This window comes from Hibiscus syriacus, unplaced genomic scaffold, assembly GCF_006381635.1.
Source record: "Hibiscus syriacus cultivar Baekdansim isolate YM2019G1 unplaced genomic scaffold, ASM638163v2 tig00111330_pilon, whole genome shotgun sequence".
Lineage (NCBI taxonomy): Eukaryota > Viridiplantae > Streptophyta > Magnoliopsida > Malvales > Malvaceae > Hibiscus > Hibiscus syriacus.
In genome coordinates this window covers 1,789,442-1,810,904 of record NW_024063059.1, presented here as the reverse complement: position 1 = coordinate 1,810,904, position 21,463 = coordinate 1,789,442, and the positions used below count along the sequence as shown (strand labels likewise).

At 32.7% G+C, this 21,463-nt stretch overlaps 1 protein-coding gene across 1 annotated transcript; it reads right to left on the bottom strand.

The window, feature by feature from the left end:
• Nucleotides 1–1,698: 1,698 nt before the first annotated feature.
• LOC120158575 (AT-hook motif nuclear-localized protein 23-like) lies at nt 1,699–2,996 on the bottom strand. The gene has a single exon (XM_039169402.1). It carries the CDS (start codon nt 2,676–2,678, stop codon nt 1,809–1,811), a length of 870 nt encoding a protein of 289 aa, XP_039025333.1. The 5' UTR covers nt 2,679–2,996; the 3' UTR covers nt 1,699–1,808.
• Between the last annotated feature and the right edge of the window lie 18,467 nt (nt 2,997–21,463).

Below are 21,463 nucleotides of genomic sequence, written 5' to 3'. Positions count from 1 at the left end.
TTATTATTGTACAATAAGAAAATATATATTATGCGATACGTTGTAAGGAAAAGAAAAAATCGTCATATTCAGAGATGAACCAACGGGATGTTGGAGAGTACTCGTATCGTCTATAACTTTTAAATTTTCATCTAGTTTAAATATTTTTGTATTTTTATTGACATAATTTCACACACCTAAAGTTCAATAATTTCATATAAAAAATTTAAATATAATTTTTAAAAACTATGCACCTTATCATAAAACCCTGGGTCCATACATGATAACATCTAAATACTACTAACAAGGGGAGAGAGATTACTAGTTATTTCTCTTTGGTTTCAATTGGGAAATATGCTTACTTAAGGCTGTTTTAGTTCTTGAAAAACTAAGCACAACAGTTATATGTTGTTATTGTAATCAGTACCCATACCAGCAATGGAATCCTAGTAGATAGCCACTAAGCCACAAAACAATATTGTTTCAAGCTGAGTAGAACCTACTTGAAGACAACTACATCTATTATTTGCAATATATCTCTTAATATCAGTTGATGTTTCATTTCGTAAGATTTGTGTTTCCATTTGGCGGCTGTTTAGGTGTGTTTACCTGGCATTTATGACCTCTTTTTTCTTCGATAGGTTTCGCTTAGTTGATTGTTATCATCAAAGAATAAGTTTCTAACAAATGAGTCTAGAATAGTATCTTCCGATGGGAAAATTTTCAAACATCCAACATCCATCGAGAGTTTTGAAATAAAGATTAAGATTTATATTACCAAAAATCATCATTTTCTAGTCATATCCGTATAACCCGTCAAACTAGAGGTAATCATTATAACCTTACGACTAATAGATGCATTAATGAGTCTTTATATAATCTTTCGACTATAATTGAGAGATGAAATGAGAATTCTAAGAAATCATCTCACCTGTATTCTTCTTTGTTCTAATTCATTATGAAAATAAAATATTTTGACACTGATAACGATGGATGCACTATAACTCTCGTCCGAACCAAAAGTGGGAACCGCGAATATCCCCACAATCTATGTCTCATCAACAAGTATGCAAAATATTGATTACTGTTAAAGGAGCAGTTTAGTAGTACTTGATAATCATGAAGATTTACTCATGTTTCGGTTTATTTCAACGGATTTGAAAGAGAAGAATGCGATTCAATAATAAATAAAATAAAAGGGGTCTGAAAATCAAGAAATAGTAAGCTTTGGATTACAATATCAATGCAAAAATTGATGCTATATTATGACAGAAAACAAGAAGGATCCTCAGCGATAAAACCCCTTTGTTTCTTAATTATTATATTTTCTCCGGAAAACATTGCAAAAGAAATTACAAAATCCCATGTTACCAAATCCTACAAGATTTACTTTCCAACCCTTTTTTAAGTTTCAAGTACTTTGTTTAAGTCCTAAGTTTCAAGCACTTTGTTATGTCTGTTGGGTCTGAAATGAAAGATTTGAAAAGATGAAAGGACAAAAATTAAAGCAAAAGGGAAACCCTAATTGATCTGTTAGTAACACTGAAAATTCAGTGACTCGTCGTATTATCCAACAGAAGTTAATACTTAATACATCATATCAAACCATGAACAAGAAAGGACTATTTCCAGAAATCATAGCTTCCAGAAATCCCAAAAGTCATTAGAGAAAAAGATTAACAAAAAGATCTAAAACAAAGATTGAAAAAAACCCTAAAATTAACATAAGAGAAAGTGTATGAAGAAGAAGATGATAAATAGTCCATGAAATTTGCTGACCTTTATGAAAACTGCTGCAAATAGAGCTTGAATTTACCATTGAAAATCTCTCAAAACGTAGGCCTATTAGCACCTGAGTTTCCAGGCCATCCTTCAACCGGTAACTGGACATTAGGGGGCATATTTAGAGGCAAATTAAAGAAAGGCAACCCACCTGGGGCAGCTCCTGCATCAGCAGACATGTTATTTCCACCATCGCCTCCGCCGCCGCTTCCGCCGCTGCCGGTTTGCATCTGCAGCTGGTCATCCTCTTCCAAAGGTAGCCTCTCGTAGGCCACATTTGTAAACGATGAAGCTATAACAATAACAGGTCCCGCCGCCATCAGCTCACCAATCACACTCCCTCCTACTACCTGACCTTGTCCACCGGCCAAAAAGATTGTCAAACTGCTGGCGCCTGGCGGAGCCGGCGGCGGCAGGAAAGAACCCGAGAGTGACAGAATCTCAAATCTGCCTTGGAGGTTAACCACAGCTCCAGCTGCCGATGGTTGTCTAATAGTCACGTTGGTCACCGTACCACTGCCACTCAATATACAGATACCTCTCTGCCTTTTCTGAGCGTAGTTGGCGATACAGTCGAACACATCGCAGCCGTTCCCAATCTCAAGAATGTGAGCTCGGAGCGTGTTGGCACTCTCCCTTGTTATGATAACCGGTGGCTTAGGCTTGTTCTTCGAGCCCGGAGGACGTCCCCTTGGCCTACGAGCCACAAGGTCATCACCTTGCCCCGAGTTGGCAGCGTTGACCAGGTCTAGACCCTGGTGAGTTGACTCATCGTCTCGGTGATGATCGGCCGATCCATACTGTGCACCACCACCAACGCGGTTGTTCGAAGCTTCATGGTCTTCGGTTTCAGGTCGGTGTTGGAGATGAAGGTTGGGTCTGTGAAGCTGATGATGAACGTCGAAAAGACCGGCCATGCCAGCACCAAAATAAGGAAAAACAAAGGATTAAAAAATTAGTATTTAAAAAACAAGGGTTAATAGTATATAATTTATGGATTAATTTAGATTTAAAACTGTCTAAGATGGGGTTTGTTTAAGTGGGAAGAAAAATTATAAAGAAGAGGAAAAAGAAAGGAAAGGCAAGCGATTATCCGAGACTCGATGAAAGAAAATGATTTGTATAGCTAAGAGAAGAAAGGGTTTTCCATTTTTTTTAAAGGAATTAACTAAAAACAAAGAAGAAGGAGCGCAGGCAAAGGAAAGGGAGGGGAAGCACAAGGAACGGAGGAAGACAAATTTTATAAAAACGCAATGATTTCTTATTTCTAATAAATACTATATACCATGAAATTCGTTGAGAAATATCTTGGCATAATGACACATTTACTGCCCAATGTTTGCATAAATATTCCTTTTTGCTCTTATTCTATTTTTTAGATCACTTTACCTAAGACTTGTTGGAAGGAAACTTGACTAACTTTTCACACATATTCTTGACGTTTAATTTTTCACATATAGTCAATTGTTGATATGACATGTGTCATGTCATTATTTTTGGTAACGTGTCACATGTCACGTTATTGCTTTCGATGACATGATACATCATTATTTTAAGTGATATGATACATGTCACGTCATTAATTGATTCGATGTGAATATGTCATGTCAGTAACATGTGTTGGTTGTTAGTCAACTAACGATTTTCATTCAACAGAGATTATTTTTGACTAAAAATTAAAACGTTGGGAGATAAAATTATAAAAAAAAAAAAACAAGAATATGAGGTATAGTGACATTTTATGCAAACGTTGGGGAGACAATTGTGTTGTTATGCCAAAAATTTTTGCGTAAACTACTTGAATAGTCAGTTAATTATAGGGTAAGTTTTATTTAGACCATTGATTTATTGATTTTATCAATTATATCACATAAATATTTAAATCGTATCAATTAATTCACCTCCTATTAACAGTTATTCGATCTCTATATCTGGATGTTCAATATTTTTAAAGCATTGTAGAAGCATTGCAATATCTTACAAATAATCGTCCGAACATCTCATTCAGTGTAAACAAAATTGCACAATATATGCATTCATCTCGCAATAGTCATTGGATTACACTCAAACATATCCTAATATATTTGAAAGATATGTTAGATTATGGATTAATATATATATTCCTAATACAACTATGAACGTTAGTACATATTGTGATATTGATTAGGATAAGGATTCTGATGATAATTGATTAATATTTGGATTCAAAAGTTTTCTTAGGTTAAATATTAATTCTTGGAGTTTTTAGAAATAAAAAGCTGTCCCTTGATCCGCAATAAGAGTTGGTTATCATAGCTTGGTTGATGTTATGTTTCAAATAGTATGGTTAGATTTATGTTGGATGATTTTCAAAATGTTTTCAATGAAGTTCTCAACATTTGGTGCGATGACACAAGTATAATTGCAGTGGTTGTCAATACGATTTATCATACCAAAACTAAACATGTAGAATTTAATTTTCGTTGTGTTCAGGATAAGGTTCTTGGTAAATAAATTATTGTTATTTCTTGATATTTCGAGTTCGAGCACCAAGATATCAGGAATGTGAATATTCAATGTCAAATGATCAATTTTTAAATAAATATTATCTTGTACTTCAATTTACGAACCCGTTGACCAAGACTTTTTAGTTAGCACTTTCTCAACATTTTGCCAAAACTAAAGAGTCCGTAGAAGAAAAAAACACAATTTCTATTTTTCAAGAAAAAGTCAACTAGATGGATGAATATTAGATAAATATAAAATTGCGTAGAAAACTATATATGTCATCTTACTATTCTTCATTGTTCTTAGTATATTTATCAGTTGCAGTCAATTGTTTCTTGACTAGAGAACTAATTAAAATACATTCTTCTTCTTCAACGCATTTATCTCAATATTTGTCAGTGTATTCGTTTCTTTTTTTACTATTTATTAAATTTTGAGAATTATTTAAAATTTAAAATTTGTATAATTGTGTAACTATAATTTGTATTATCAAACATGACATGTGATATTGTAATTACACTTTAACAATTAAATATATCTAAAAAGGTAAAATTTTCTATAAATACACTCTCATGTAATTACTACAATAACATTTACATTTGCATATAATTGTGTAAATTTTTTTATTTTAAAGAGACATTAAAAAAATTAAAAAAAAATCGCCTCAACAAAACCCTGTATGTTTCTCAATTCATAGCAATAATCTTACCTATAGATAAAGAAATCCATCAATAAGAATCTTAAGACAAAACAGAGCTCTTAATGATCAAGAACTTGGGTAGTGTTTTGTGAGAACATATAAATGAAGATAGATTTTGGATTTTTTAACAGATGGAAGGTGGAATTCACACGCCTTAAAGGGGGAGTAGGAGTTATTTCTTATGTTGTTGTGATCCAATGAAAGTAATAGAATTTTAGCAAATGAACCCTGAGAGGAGGGATTGGATTGAAATTTGTGGGTAGGGTTAGCTGATTTAGATGTTAACGTTGGTCATCGCTCATTGGAGTTTGGACTTAACCACCACAAGTTGCCCAAGTTTGGTTAGTTTATGAACAATGAACTTAATCTTAATAAAAGTCGGATTTTTTAACAGTTTTAAATTTTATACATAATTTTATTATTTATTTATTTTAAAAAATATAATAGATAACATTAAATATGCATATTAGCTCTATCATTTCTATGAAATAATGAGTAGAAAATTAAAAAAAAACAAATTAAAGTAAATAATAAAAAATATGATTTTAAAAGATGTAGAAGACATAACTATCACATAATCATAATAAAATATGTTACTCATTCAAATTTCAAAATGTATTCACGAGTGATATTGTACTAAACATGCTAAAATTAAATATAAGATGAAACAACTCTAATTATAAATATACTATTGCTTAATTACTTACCTTTAAAAATTGACACTTAATTGAATTTGGACCACTTAGTAGATCTGTAACAATCATAATATAAGGGGATAACTTTTGTTGTAGGATTGATGGTTCTATCGCAATATTTTATGATGGGAGAATAAGACTTTACAACTTATTATATTACTTATTGAGAAAGAGGAAATCTCTATAATTTTTAGGGTAAACTACATATTTTATATTTTTTTAAAATCATACCTAATATTTCATTTAAGTTTTATTTTGGTACCTCGTCATTAAAATCTTAATAGTGTTGTTGAAATGTTATCATTGAAAAAAATGACATATAAAGAGTTTTGTTAATTTTTTAAATGACATGTACCAAATTAAAACTTAAACTAACATGTATGCTTTTGAAAAAAAATAAACTTTAGTACCAAAACAGAATAAAATAATAATTTAAATACTAAACTTATAATTTATTCAAATTTTTAATAATTTTTATACTAATATAAAAAGAAAAATTATAAAGGGCTAAGGACTTTTGGGCCCCAATGGCCCCCCGCCCCTAGATGAGAGTGACAAAAAAGCAAAAACAATTGGAGAAATTGGGGGGCAAGTAGCCAAAGGAGAAGCGGCGCGTAGGATACCACCTTTTTATCTGCGCCACCACCCGTGGATAGGGACGGGCATAAGACCTTACGAGTTTTGACCTGATCTGATCTGATCTGGTTAATTTTTAAAATAAATTCGGGTCGGAGTTTTTTTAATGTGATGTTCGGGTTAGGTTTAGGGTGAAAAATACCCGATTTAATCTGACCCAAAAAATATATAATTTTACCTTATATATTTAAGAATAATTATAATAATAATCCTCTATATATTATTTTTTTCAATTAAGTCACAATTTTTATTGAATAAAAATATTTTTTTTTCGGGTCAGGTCGTTTTTTTAATTTATATATCCGGTCGGGTGAAAACTTGTTTTGGTCAGGTCGAGTCTCGGGTGGAGGACTCCTTGTTCTCAGGTCGGGTTGAGTAAATCAAAAACCCGACCCATGCCCATCCCTACCCGTGGATGCAGCTTGTTTCTAAACTAGATACGCGTTCATCTTGAAATTTGAATTTTTTAATTAATTAATTAATTATTAATTATATTTATCTTAAATTTTATTGTATTCATTTGGCATAAAAATTTATATTGTTAACATATATGTATTCATTATAAAAATATTTCTATATACGTGAGTATCCTGAAATGCCTTCCTCTCTCCTCCTTTTGCTTCACCCTGGATTGTATATCAGATACTTGAATTACTTGCAGAAAATGCTATATATAATATATTCTATGAAGTGCTATAGTGTGCATATATATAGTTAATTTGTTCCTCAAAAGGAAACATCAGTTACGTTCTTTTTTAGACATATTTTCTAACAAGTTAGGCTATACAATATGTATTTTAATTTCAATTTCAGGATGAGGACAGAAGTTGAGTGAGTCCCGTTTGAATAACTTTTTAAGAATAATATTTTTTTGAAGAGGATAATAATTTTTTAAGAATTTCTTAATCTTCCATTTGAAGCCATATATTATGACCGATAAAATAAAAAAGATTGACTCTTATTTAATATAACTAATTGATTAAGGTTAAATATAGAGACTTAAGATTATGGTAGTCGAGTAGTGCGGGTCACATCCATAGGGTGTATCATCTCTATCTTCTTTTAATGCATTTGTAGTAATTTTCATGACTTCTACTTTTTACACGTTTCTGTCATTGGAATTTATGAAGGCTTAGAACTAGGGTAGCGGAGTACTGTTGCCTTAGTTTAGGTTTTATCCCATTTAACTTTATTCCTTCTCGTAGCTTGTTATTCGTTGACTACTGTGTATCCTTCTTTCATGTTTCCTCTTTTAAATTTTGTCCGGTCTTACGTTTCTGTCTATATACAGAGATTTTTACGCAGGGATTACTTCCTATTACAAACGCGCATATGAAAAATGTTCAACTGTATTTATTTATTTATTTATTTATTTATACATGTATTATATTTTATCTTTATTTTTAATTTTCTAACTGCCGGAGGTCTTCCACGGAAGCTTCTCTCTACCTGGCGTTGGGGGCAGCCTACTACCCTACCTCCCTCTTACCCCATTACATATGGGAATAGGGTTTTGTTGTTGTTGTTGTTGTATTAAGGTTAAATATTTATTAATTTATGTCCTCTTAGGTATTCGCAATAAGCTAATGCTCAACAGCCCTGGAAAATGAAAGCCTAACCAGTTGCTTACAGTTAGATTTATTTCTAAGAAATTACGGGTGTATAATAAACATGGCCAAGATTAATCTTTTCTTGTCTTCTTTCATTTAAAATTAAAATTTTCATTTGTATTAGTTTTAGGAAAATATATTTGATATAATGATAATGTATAAATTTTATATAATATTAATTGTAACACCCACAGAGCGATGCGGGTGACCCGATACGATCCGAGGTGTTACATTAGGGCCACCGAAGCGACCCACAGTAAAACTTTCGGAAATATTTTTTAAAATTTATGTTAAAACGTGTAAAATCATAAAACAAATTATAATTAAAATACAATTTCAGAAAATCATTCATATACTACAAACAGAATTAAAATCATACACGTTTCAGACTCGGATATTCTTTTAACCTGAATTGGTGAGTAAAAGAGTGAGCTTTGGGAAGCTCAGTAATACAGAACTACCAAGTGATGCTAAAGGACAATACAGATAGCGGGCAAGCATAAAACCGGATTATCGATCCAGACATCTGCAAGTGTTCGAGATGAGCTAAGGTTCAACTGATATTTCTTCAAATAAAAGACATGAAGATTACAGTTCAGAGGGAATACTCAGAGAACCATGTTCAGGAGATCAGAATACGGTGTCTAGTGTGTTCCCACAAAACCAGTGAAAATGTACATATCTTTTTAAAACAGTAACAATATAAAATGTATTTTTAAAACATGGTAAAACCCTCCAACCGAACGCCAATATGCAGTTCCCCATAACTACATCTATAAGGACTTACCCTAGTCCATTTGGCATAAGTGCCAATCTAAGGGATATATTGGGTTCATAAGGTCTTACCCTAGTCGAAGTGTAGGTGCCCACATGAGGGGAGTTCCCTCATGTACATAAGGACTTACCCAAAGCGCATAGCAGAGGTGCCACCCTAAGGGAGTTGTAACACCCCCCAACCCATACCCGACCCGAATACGAATTCGAGGTATCACATTGACTTTTCAAAACATTTACTTGTACAAAATAGTGAATAATTTTAAACTTTTACTAAATACAACTAAATAATTACATAAAATACCATCATATGATTTTACAAAACCGATTAGAGCATATCGAATTCAATTCTTTATTTACATGCCAACCACAATCAGTGCTACAAAATACATACTATTCAATTCTTTTCTGATCTGATCTTTGGAAAGGAGAAACTGACATGTCTTACTTAACTTTACTCATTCTTCTTCTCGGAACCTATGTGTGAAACAATCACACGCTAAGTGGTTGACTTAGTGAGGCATAAAAAACATATAATGGAAACCATAGAACATTTCACGTAACAGAATGCATACATGCACATATACCATCATAATCAACATTAACATCAACATCATGCAATACATTTCACTCAGCAATACACACAGTATCACATATAAATCTTGTAATATATTTCATATAACAAAGCATATACATCACATACAGTGTATTTATGTTATCTCTTTTATTAACCCATTGGACACTTGTGATTCAGTGTAAATAATAATAATACGATATCATATAATAATGAAAACACTTTTGATACCTTTTATAGGCCCATGTACATTACTGAGAACTCAAGGTATGCGAGTACATTGAGGTTGTGCATATATGATGTTACCACAGTTCGTATAAATGCACCGAAGTGCCGCTTAGAAATAAACCATAGTGCCATATAAGATGTCCATAAGGACCACATAGAAATTCCTTAAGAATCATATACATATGCTGAGGATCAAATATGTGTCTAAAAGGACCTCATAAATATTCCATAGAATACATATATGTCCCGAAGGACCGCGTAGACCCTCGACTCTTGGCATGCCAACTATGCCCCTAGCTCTTATATCACATAACATGGACATTATCATTTATAACAGTTCACATCACTTGTATTATATAAACATGTAATCTCATAACTCGTTCTCATATAGCTTGTATATCATTCTTGTCATATAACCCATGTCACATAGGTTCATATCATGTAACATATATCACATGTGCATATAATTACATAGATCATATCGTATAACTTATATCATTTCTCATGTGTTCATGTAAACACGCATGCCATATCTTGTTCACATATGTTCATTTATACATCATATAACACATAGAATAACATATAAACTTATACATGTATTCATTTACATACTTTCATATAGTTCGTATATCAATGCCCTATAACTTATCTCACAGTTTTACATAATCACTTATCTCACAGTTTTACATAATCACTTATCGCACAGTTTTACATAATCACTTATCTCACATTATTTATATTCTAGTTTCATATATTTACGTAATTCAATTTCACATAGCTTGTTACCTATATATATTCTCATAACTTATCATCACATAGCTCCCATAACATTTTCCTATAGCTTCATAGATCTTTACCATATGACTCATATATTATATGTTCATTTAAGCCCATAACTCTTCCTTATATAACTTATCTTACATGTTCGTATAATCACTTCTGTCAATGTCTCCTAATTTATGAACTATTCTCATATTGTCCTATAGGTCAATGTTATTTAACTTATCTCAATTTTCATTTAATCTCATAAGTTGGTTATACCAGTTCCTACATATCTAACTCATGTAATTTATATCTTGTTATTATATCTTCAACTAGACCTATATCCACATGTTCATAATCACATAGCTTATATTTTTTCTCATATAATCACATATATCCATGTCGTTTAACTTATCATTTATATCTATATCACCTAGCTTATATCACTTTTTCTTGTTATCATATAAGTCCTTGCTATTTTACATAGTTCGTAATCCTATAGTCACTTATGTCAATATCACATGGTGTGTATTGTATTTTCATATATTCATGTAGTTCAGTATCACATATCGCATATACATGTAATCATGTAGATCATGTCACATATAGTAATATATGACACATATACCCATTTTTATGTACTCATGCACACATAAGAATCACATCAATCACAAATTAAATAACATTTTAGGAGTCACTTCTTACTATAGTAACTCCGTCAGTGGCTCATCGCAAGCCAATGTTTGTTCGATAACATAAGTACAATTAAATTGCACTCACTTTGACACTTTATATAAATCCAAATCCACTTCTATGATTTATCTCTTTGGATTGATCCTAACTTTGCAGTCGTTTCAGAACTTGCTTGTGCTCAATATCTACACAATCATACATTTATACATATCAGTATTCCCAATAGCATACTCTAGTTTTCATTTCTTAAACTAAAGGAAAGATCTATTTCATTTCCCTTTTTAGTGTATCGGTACCCATTATAGGGTATCGGTACATCCCTTCATTGGTGTATCAATACACTGCCTATGTATCGGTACACAAATTACATTTGAAAGTTTTCCTTTTAAGGGGGTATCGATACACTTCCTTAGTGTATTGGTACACTAATTATGTGAATGTTGCACTTAATTCACCAATCTTTTCAAACTTTCAAAATGGTCATATTTCACATCTAAATGCTCATTTTAATTCCAAAACAGCAATTTCTAGCATAGTACATCAACTATTAAACAATTATACAATTATTCATAACTTTTCCAAAATTATCAAATTGGTCCCCTAACTTTTCAAAAATTACATAATGGTCCCCAAATTTTCTAAGGCTTTTAGAATACTTGCTACATTATTTTCAGGCCTTATATAATTTTTCCATAATTTTTCTCACTCAAATTCATTATGTTCGAATTTTCAAAGAATAATTTCTATAAAGATTGGACATGTTTAAACCATAAATCAAGCTTGAAAATGAATCTACAACCTTTAATTTTTCAAGATTTATCATCAATTTCATGAATCCTATCATGAACATAAACCCTTAGATTTGGGATCTTTGAAATCCAGCAAGATTAGAAAGAAATATTGGTATCAAATGATAGCGTTTTTCGCATAGATTACTTTCCTATTTCATGGCATAACTCGAATTCCAAAAGAATTGGCTCAAAAATTGAAAACAAAATGTTTTCTCACCTTTGGGAGAGCTCATGTTTTTTGTTAGAGAAGATGAAGAAATCATATGATATTTCTTCATCTTTCTTAATTAAATATTGAATAAAATATTCATTAAATATCAAATTACCATTTTACCCTTGAAATCAAAATATCTATACTAATTTACCCTTAATGAACTTGATATTTACATTAATACCAAGAAACAACAACCTTATCATCTTTCAAAGTCAAAGATGAACAAAATACTTTCCCACTTTACCATTTTGCCCTTGCAATTTCCAAAACTTACAATTTTATCATTTTAATCCAATAGTCCAAATTAAACATGGAATTAAATCCTTAAATATTATTTTCCAACATTTAAAATGTGAAAATAATATATTTATTTCTTTATTTTCGAAACCAAATATAACTTTTCAAAATTACCATTTTGGTCCCTGAACTTTTCCAAAGATTATACTTTGGTCACCAAGCTTTCAAAATCTTATAATTTATAACTAAATAAATCCATTTACGGAATAAATTCTTTTTGGGAAAATACCACTTAGATCTTTAAACTTTTCCCAATTTTCTACTTTGACCATCAAACTTTTAAAATTTGTATTTCGGTCACTAGTTATCTTTTTAGGATATTACAGGAGTACCTTAGGGTCCATAATGTCATACCACTAGGCCAATTAGGCCTAAGATCCCACCCCAAGGGTTGCCTTAGATTCGTAAGGGATTACCAGATCGATCGATCTGAACCTAATAAGGAATTACCAATTTGACTTAGCTGAACCTGCAGAAACTTCATATCAGATCCCAGAGTACCCTGAAGAAATCAGTTTTCAGACAATATATTATAATAGCAGAGAAATTAGAGTTCAGATATATCAATTCATTAGGAATAGTATCCAGAGATCATGAATCAGATAGTCAGACTTAAAACTTTAGTAACTCAGAAATCTCGGTAAAACACATTTCAAAATAGATAAAACAATCATATAACACATAGGGAACACACTAGATGATCTAGTTATTTTCTGAAGGTACTTGGTATTTGTCATATAGGGAGCCATGAACTTCTATAAAATGATTAAATTCAGAAACAAGATCCCTATAAAAGGGTTTGATAGCTGACAGATTCATCAGTTATTCGGGACGTGATTTATCAAGATCATATAGTATTCAGATATTTTTGGAGGCACTATGTAATCAAAAAGGTAATCATAATCCTTTGCATCAGAGTTACTTGTGATTCAGATATGACAGGAGTAATTCAATTATTCAGGAAATCTGAGGCATTTAGGACATTAGGTTCTTAAAAAATTCTTAGTAATTTGATCTAATAAGGGAGAAACGATGATTCATGTTATTTAGGATTCATGTCGATTATCAGGATATCGAGTTAACTTGAACTGAACAACTCCCAACACTATGATACCTCTCAACCGGTCAAATCATTGCACTTCAAGGGTATTCATACTTTAATACTGATAACTCTTGTCAACCTGATCATATTTAGAATCATCGATGAATGGATCTTAGGGAGACAAACATGTATTCCAATGGTATTTATTTCATTTTTGTATTACAATGATATCAAGAAATGTCAACATGTTTGATTCATGGTTCAAAACCCTTATAGATGGTACAACATATAAGATCATCAACGTCTCCAAACTTATTCAAGTTATTCGCTTAATTCTAGGTCTTTGAGGGTACTTAGGTCATTTAGTAGTCAAGTTATCCCGGTCACTTCGGAGTTTCCAGAGTAATTCATTCGTTTCCACAATTTGGATACATACAGTACATCCACTTAGTTCAACTTGGTCATATAATATAGTCATTTTACACTTCAAGGGTATTTTGGTCATTTGACACTTCAGGGGAAAATCCTTAATTTCATAATCAGGTAGTTTCGGTATTAAAGTTTTTAACAAGAATAAATAAAATTTAAAGATTCTGAGGTTATTTGCTTTTTTGAATAATTGCTGAACTTGAAATCATTCTTATCAGTCTTCTCTTGTATATACAGATAGTTTGAGCCTTATTCAGTTTAATTTATTTTATTTCGCAATTAGATCGAATTTAGAAATTTATTAATCACACACATGTAACCAAACTTTTTTATATGTACATCAACTAATGCCCACATGTTCCATAAAGCATACAAAGGTAGTAATGTATTACCTCGATTTTGTGCTCCATCGATCGAACATTTAAACTCCATTCGATTGCCCTCGAACTTTAATTACATGTCCTAAATGTCTCGGATATATAGCAATCGAATTTACTTCAAAAACTTAACTAATCGGAAAATGAAATTTGAATCCGAAGATAAAACACTGAAAAACAGCTTACCAAGTGTGATTTTGGTAAAACGGACTTTGGATTCAAACTCAGGAAGTCAAAAAACATAAAATAGAATTTCTCATAAAATTTAACTTTTTTGGTCAAAGTCAACGGGTCTGGTTAAAGTATACGGGTCGGTTACATTGACTCGGTTCGGGTTGGGATGACTCAGTTCGGGTTAAACAAAACCGGTTCAGACTAGGTTGGCCCGGTCTAGACCGACTGGACCAGTTTTAGAAGAAACCAGGCTGGGGGACAAGCCTCACGCGCACGTGGCGGTACGTGGTGGCGCGTGACGACGGTGACGGGTCAGGGGACAACTGTCTATTACTCCATGTTCAAGTACTCACCATAATTCAACCAAAACAGATTAAAACCCAACCAAAACACGGTGAATCGAACAGAATAAGATGGCCAGAGCACTTACCATGGCAGACGGTAAACAGGTGACAATGGGGTGACAAACCCGACTGGGTTTTGTGCGGAAGGTCTTGGGGAGTTTAGGTTTGAGGGTGGTAAGGTTAACAGCCGATGGGATCACTTTTAATCATCGATAAATAGTGACGAGGCTTGAGGTTTTCTGTCAAACCTTCATCGGGTTCTCTATGGTGAATGGTGGGGTCAATTGAAATGAGGGTGGTTGGGTTTTGATCGGGACTGAACGAATAGTCCAACGGTGATGATGATAAGGTCACCAAATGCCTATAGTGGTTGAAATCGGAGGGAAAAACATCGGTGGGTTAGTGTCTCCGATGATATTCCGAACTTCGATTTATGTTAAACGATGGCATTTAATAGTACGGGGTTAGAGGGGTTTTGATCGAGCTAGGACGGGGAGTATTTTGGTTGGGCGGTGATGGGCATGGCGGTCGGACGACGATTGATCGGTGGTGAAGGGGCGACTAGGGTTTGGGATTTTGGGGAAATTGGGAATTAGGGATTTCACTGGGGAGGTTTATTTTTCATTGACCATAAAAATAGTAAAATTTAGGGTTAAGTACATGTTCCAAAATCGAGCTGCAACTTTTAAAAATTTATAATTTTGTCATCAACTTTTCTCTTGTTACGACTTTAATTTGATACTTTAAATTAATAAAATCTAGCTCCTAAATTGGGGTGTGAAAAATTCTACTTTGCTTAAAAGAATTTCGTCCTCGAAATTCACTCAACTCACATAAATGCATAAATGAAGCTTCCTGTAATTCTTCAATATCTTCAAGTAGCTTTTACAGAAATACGGGTCCTTTACTAATCTTTAACCAGTTGAATATGCATTCTCGTCAAAACTCTTCCTCATCCTAATAAAAGAATCTGAACAGATTTATCCTTGTGGAATCAATTTGACCTTGGCTATGAAGTTAGGTTTATATAGCGGTAATATATCCCAATTTTATTTCTAGAGTCCGGTCAGAATTTCTCGGATGAGTAACTCTCACATTACTCGTGAGACACTTTACAGAATTTGGACAAACATTACTAGTATTCCTTTATGCATAGGTCGAGCCCTAACGGATATAAAATTTAGGTATGCTCATTATGGAGAAGTGCTCGACTTTGGAGTTTCGGCTTAGAGAACTACGGTTATAGTCTAGGGGCATGTACAAACCAGACATCCTATAACATTCAATCAGCCAGTCTACCCAGAAAACTTGACTCAACCTAAGGTACGATACAACTAAATGTAACACCCACAAACCAATGCAGGTGACCCGATCCGATCCGAGGTGTCACATTAGGGCCACCGAAGTGACCCACAGTAAAAATCCCGAAAAAATTAAAATTCCTTTTAAAACATGTAAAATCATAAAACAAATTATAATTAAAATACAAGTTTAGAAAACTATTCATATACTACAAACAGAATTAAAATCATACACGTTTCAGACTCGAATATAAAACAGAATACAACCTACATGCCCCCTAATCATATGTACCATACTCCGCAAGAATGTTGGTGGAACTCCAATACTGATGTAGATAGCTGCACTGAATCAATTCTTTTAAGATGAAACAATGAGTAAAAGAGTGAGCTTTGGGAAGCTCAGTAATACAGAACTACCAAGTGATGCTGAAGGATAATGCAGATAATGGGCAAACATAAAGCTGAATTATCGATCCAGACGTCTACAGGTTTTCGGGATGAGCTGAGGTTCCACTGATATTTCTTCAAATAAAAGACATGAAAATTATAGTTCAGATGGAATGTTCAGAGAATTAGGTTTAGGAGATCAGAATATGGTGTCTAGTATATTCCCAAAAACCAGTGAAAAGGTATAAATATTTTTAAAACAATAAGAGTTTAAAATGTAATTTTAAAACCATGGCAAAACCCTCCAACTAAACGTCAATATGCAGTTCCCTAGAACTGCATCCATAAGGACTTACCCTAGGCACATTGGGCATAGGTGCCAATATAAGGGAATACATTGGGTCCATAAGGTCTTACCCTAGCCAAAGCGTAGGTGCCCTTCTGTGGGAAGTGCCCTAAGGTCCATAAGGACGTACCCAAATCCAAATCACATAGTAGAGGTGAAACCCTAAGAAAGTAACTTAGGATCCATAAGGTCTTACAATTAGGCTCATTAGGCCTAGGAGCCCACCCAAGGGTCACCTTAGATCCGTAAGGGATTACTAGCTCGATTGGTCTGAACATATATAAGGAATTACCAGTTTGACCGAGCTGAACCTACATAAACTTCATACCAGATCCCAGAGTACCCCCGGAGAAATCAATTTTCAGACAGTATATTACAATAGCAGCAAAACTAGAGTTCATATATATCAACTCATCAGGAATAGTATCCAGGGATCATGAATCAGACAGGCATACTTAAAACTTCAGTAACTCAGAAATATCGGAAAAACTCATTTCAGAACAGATAAAACAATCATATAACACATAGGGAACACACTAGAGGATCATGTTATATTTTGAAGGTACTTAGTATTTATCATATAGGGAGTCATGAAACTTCCGTAAACTAATTAAATTCATAAACAAGATCCCTATAAAAAGTTTAATAGCTGACATATTCATCAGCTATTCAAGACGTGTTTTATCAAGATCATATAGTATTCTGATATTTTTCGGAGGCACTATGTAATCAGAAAGGTATTCATAATCATTTTCATCAGAGTTACTTGTGATTCAGATATGACAGGAATGGTTTCATTATTCAAGAAATCTGGGGCATTTTGGACATTAGGTTCTTGGAGAATTCTTAGTAATTTGATCTAATAAGGGAGAAACGATGATTCATGATATTTAAGATTAATGTCGATTATCAGGGTTAATTATCAGGATATCGAGTTAACTCGAACTGAACAACTCCCATCACAATGATACATGTCAACCGGCCAAATCGTTGCACTTCAAGGGTATTCACACTTTAATACTGACAACTCTTGTCGATCTGATCATATTTATAATCATCGTTGAATGGATCTTAGGGAGACGAATAGGTACTCCAATGGTATTTATTTCATTTATGTATTGCAACGATATCAAGAAATGTCGATTTGATTCGTGGTTCAAAACCCTTATAGACGGTACAACATATAAGATCATTAGCGTTTCCATACTTATACAAGTTATTCGTTTAAATCTAGGTCTTTGAGGGTATATAGGTCATTTAGTAGTCAAGTTATCCCGGTCACTTCGAAGTTTCCAGAGTAATTCAGTCGTTTCCATAATTCTAATACATACAGTACATCCACTTAGTTCAACTTGGTCATATAATATAGTCATTTTACACTTCAAGGGTATTTTGCTCATTTTACACTTCAGGGGAAAATCCGTAATTTCATAATTAGGTAGTTTCGGTATTAAAGTTTATATCAAGAATAAATAAAATTTAAAGATTCTGAGGTTATTTGTTTTTCTGAATAATCACTGAACTTGAAATCATTCTTATCAGTCTTCTATTTTCTATACAGGTAGTCTGAGCCTTATTTTGTTTAATTTATTTTATTTCGCAATCAGATCGAATTTAGAAATTTATTAATCACACACATGTAACAAAACTTATTTATTTGTGCATCAACCAATGCCCACATGTTCCATAAAGCATACATAAGGTAGTAATGTATTACCTTAATTTTTATACTCTATCGATTGAACATTTAAACTCCATTCGATCACCCTCAAACTTTAATTCCACGTCCCAAATGTCTTAGATACATAGCAAACGAATTTACGTCAGAACTGAACTTAATCGAAAAACCAAATTTTAATCCAAAGATAAAACAATGAAAAACGACTTACCGAGTACGAATTCAGCAAAACAGACTTCAGATTTGGACTCAGGACGTCGAACAGCATAAAATATAACTTATCAAAAATGAGTTTTTTGGTCAAAGTCAACAGTCAATGGTCAGACCAGTCAAAGTCAATGGTCATATCGATCAACAGTCAACGGGTCAGGTTAAAGTTAACGGTTCAGGTCAGGTTTACTCAGTTCGTTTCAAATAAAGCCTGTTTAGAACAGGTTGGGCTGGTTCTAGAAGAAACCAGAGCTGGGGGCCACGCCACATGCGCATGCAGCGCTGTGTGGTGGTGTGTAACTATAGTGATGGGTCAGAGGACAGCTGTCGATTACTCCATGTTCAAGTACTCACCAAAATTCAACAAAAACAAATTAAAACCCAGCCAAAACAAGGTGAATCAAACGGAATAAGATGGCCAGAGCTCTTACCAGGTGGATGGCGAACGAGTGACGGTGGGGCGACAAACCCGACTGGGTTTTGTTCGGAAGGTCTTGGGGAGTTCAGGTGTGAAGGCGGTGAGGTTAACTGCTGACGGGATCACTTCTAATCGTCGATAAGTAATGACGAGGCTTCAGGTTTTCTATCAAACCTCATCTGGTTCTCTATGGTGAACGACGGGGCCAATCGGAATAAGGGTGGTTGGGTTTTGATGGGACTGGATGAGTAGTCCAACAGTGGTGACGGTGAGGTCACCGAGAACTTATAGTTGCCGGAATCAGAGGAAAAAACTTCGGTGGGTTAGGTTCTCCAATGAGATTTTGAACGTTGATTTATGTCGAACGACGATGTTTCACAATACGAGGTTAGAGGGGTTTTGGTCGGCTGGGACGATGACGGGCACGGTAGTCGGACGACGATTGATCAGTGGTGAAGGGGCGACTAAAGCTTGGGATTTAGGGAACTTTTTTAAATAAAGTTCATGTCTATTTTTTTGTGTCTTCAGAACTTTGCATCATTCTTATATGTTATATCTATATGACAAGACATAATTCATATGCAAACGAAAAGCCACTTATTTTTCAATTGTCGTTTTTGGAACTTGTTTACCTATCAACACACAAATAATAAAATCGATTTTTTATGATTCTTTGTATTAATATAAAATAATTTTAAAATAATATATATTTAAAATAATTTTAATTATTTGACATTAAACGTTTATATACTTTTGTATAAAGTTATTTGATTCTTCATTAAATACAAAGAAGGGGGAAGAATTTTATTTGATGGCCATTTAATCAGGTTATTGCTTCTTCAATTAAGCGAATTGAAATTTTACAATATATTTGTTGAAAAATTATAGTGTAAACAATATAATTATCTTTTATAAAATATTTGGCTTGTATATTGTGAAGTCATGACAATAATTTAGATTAATTTAATAAGATTTTCTTTAAACTGTTGCGAGAAAGAAAATGTTATTTTTCCAGAAAATCTTGAAATTTTAGAGGGAAAACTGGCTTCTCATTGCTTAGGTTCAAACATATATAGACACGAAAAGTAAAGTTATAGAAATAAGGAAAAATATATGAATTTAATCGGTTTTAGCTGTCATTTAAGCTTCAATGATAATCGTATCTAGAGATGTTCAAATTTAAAAACAGGTATGATCCGATCCAAAAATCAAAATAACTAAAATAATTTTTTTGAATTCGATTTAAAAAATTGGATATAAAATCTGATAATAATTTAATTGTCGCAACAGGTGAGTAATAGACCATTGTTCAATGTTGAAGTGTTGTTTCTTCATAGGAAGGTAGTGTAGAAAGGAGTTAAGGTGAAGCGGTTCATTGAAGTCGTGTTCCATCTCTCGATCGTGCTCAATAGGTCTTATAAAGAGACTCATTAGTACGTGGATCAGTTGTAGGGCTATAATGATTACTTATAAACTAACAGACGGAGTGAATACATTAAGATGATTACAGATTTAATTCTGATAAGTCATGTCGACCTGTCAAAACTTATATTAGTTTCCCAAAGGATGATAAGTATTTGAGATTCTTCGTTTGATGCTGTTCTATTTGTCTTCTGAAATTTTGCGGAGTTAAATATCCACATTCTTATGTGATTTTAGGATCATTAATATATTATTTCATTCATCTTTAATTATATTTTATAGATCCTCCTGCAATATTGAAAGAGATCCGTCTTCTATAAATATTTGAGAAGAGGAAGCATGAAAATGGTTAATATATTCAGTCCGTACATTATTCCCATCATCGAAAGTTATTTTTAAATGATACAAGTATATTATCGATCCTATAATTTATTAATTTGCTTTTATGAATATTTTATTAAGTTCACAGCAACTTATACATTAAAACAATCATTGTGGATTTCTTACTCTTCAAATGAATTCACTTGCTTAAAATATTTATTTATCCTTCCAAACATACTTTCTACAAATGAAAACCTGTTTATTGAAAAGATCAATTGATTAGTTAAGTAGCATTATAAAAGTTTATATCTTTTATCTAACATAGAAAATTTCAGAAAAAAATGTTATACAATTAAGTCGTAGAATAAAGCTGATCGACAACTTTCTTTACTTCATGACATATAATCATAATTTTTATAAAAGAAATTCTACCTCGTTGAGAAAAATGAAAATATATCTGAGGGGTGTTCAAACAAATTTGGAACTTTTAATCATAACTATTAACCGGTATAACCGTTATATTTAGCAGATTAATTAATCAAACCATTAATACTAAACGATTTTAATTAGTCGAACCGCAAAAAAATGGTTAACGGATAAGATTATGGTTACGAATATTGATAAATGGGTTAACTGTTAATAAATTAAATTTATAATTATATTTCTAATTTATTATATTTTTACACAAATAACTTAATATAATTTTATATTTTCTATTATTTATAATATATATTTAATAAAATTTGTATACAAATATATATATATATATATTATTTTAATTTTATATTTCTT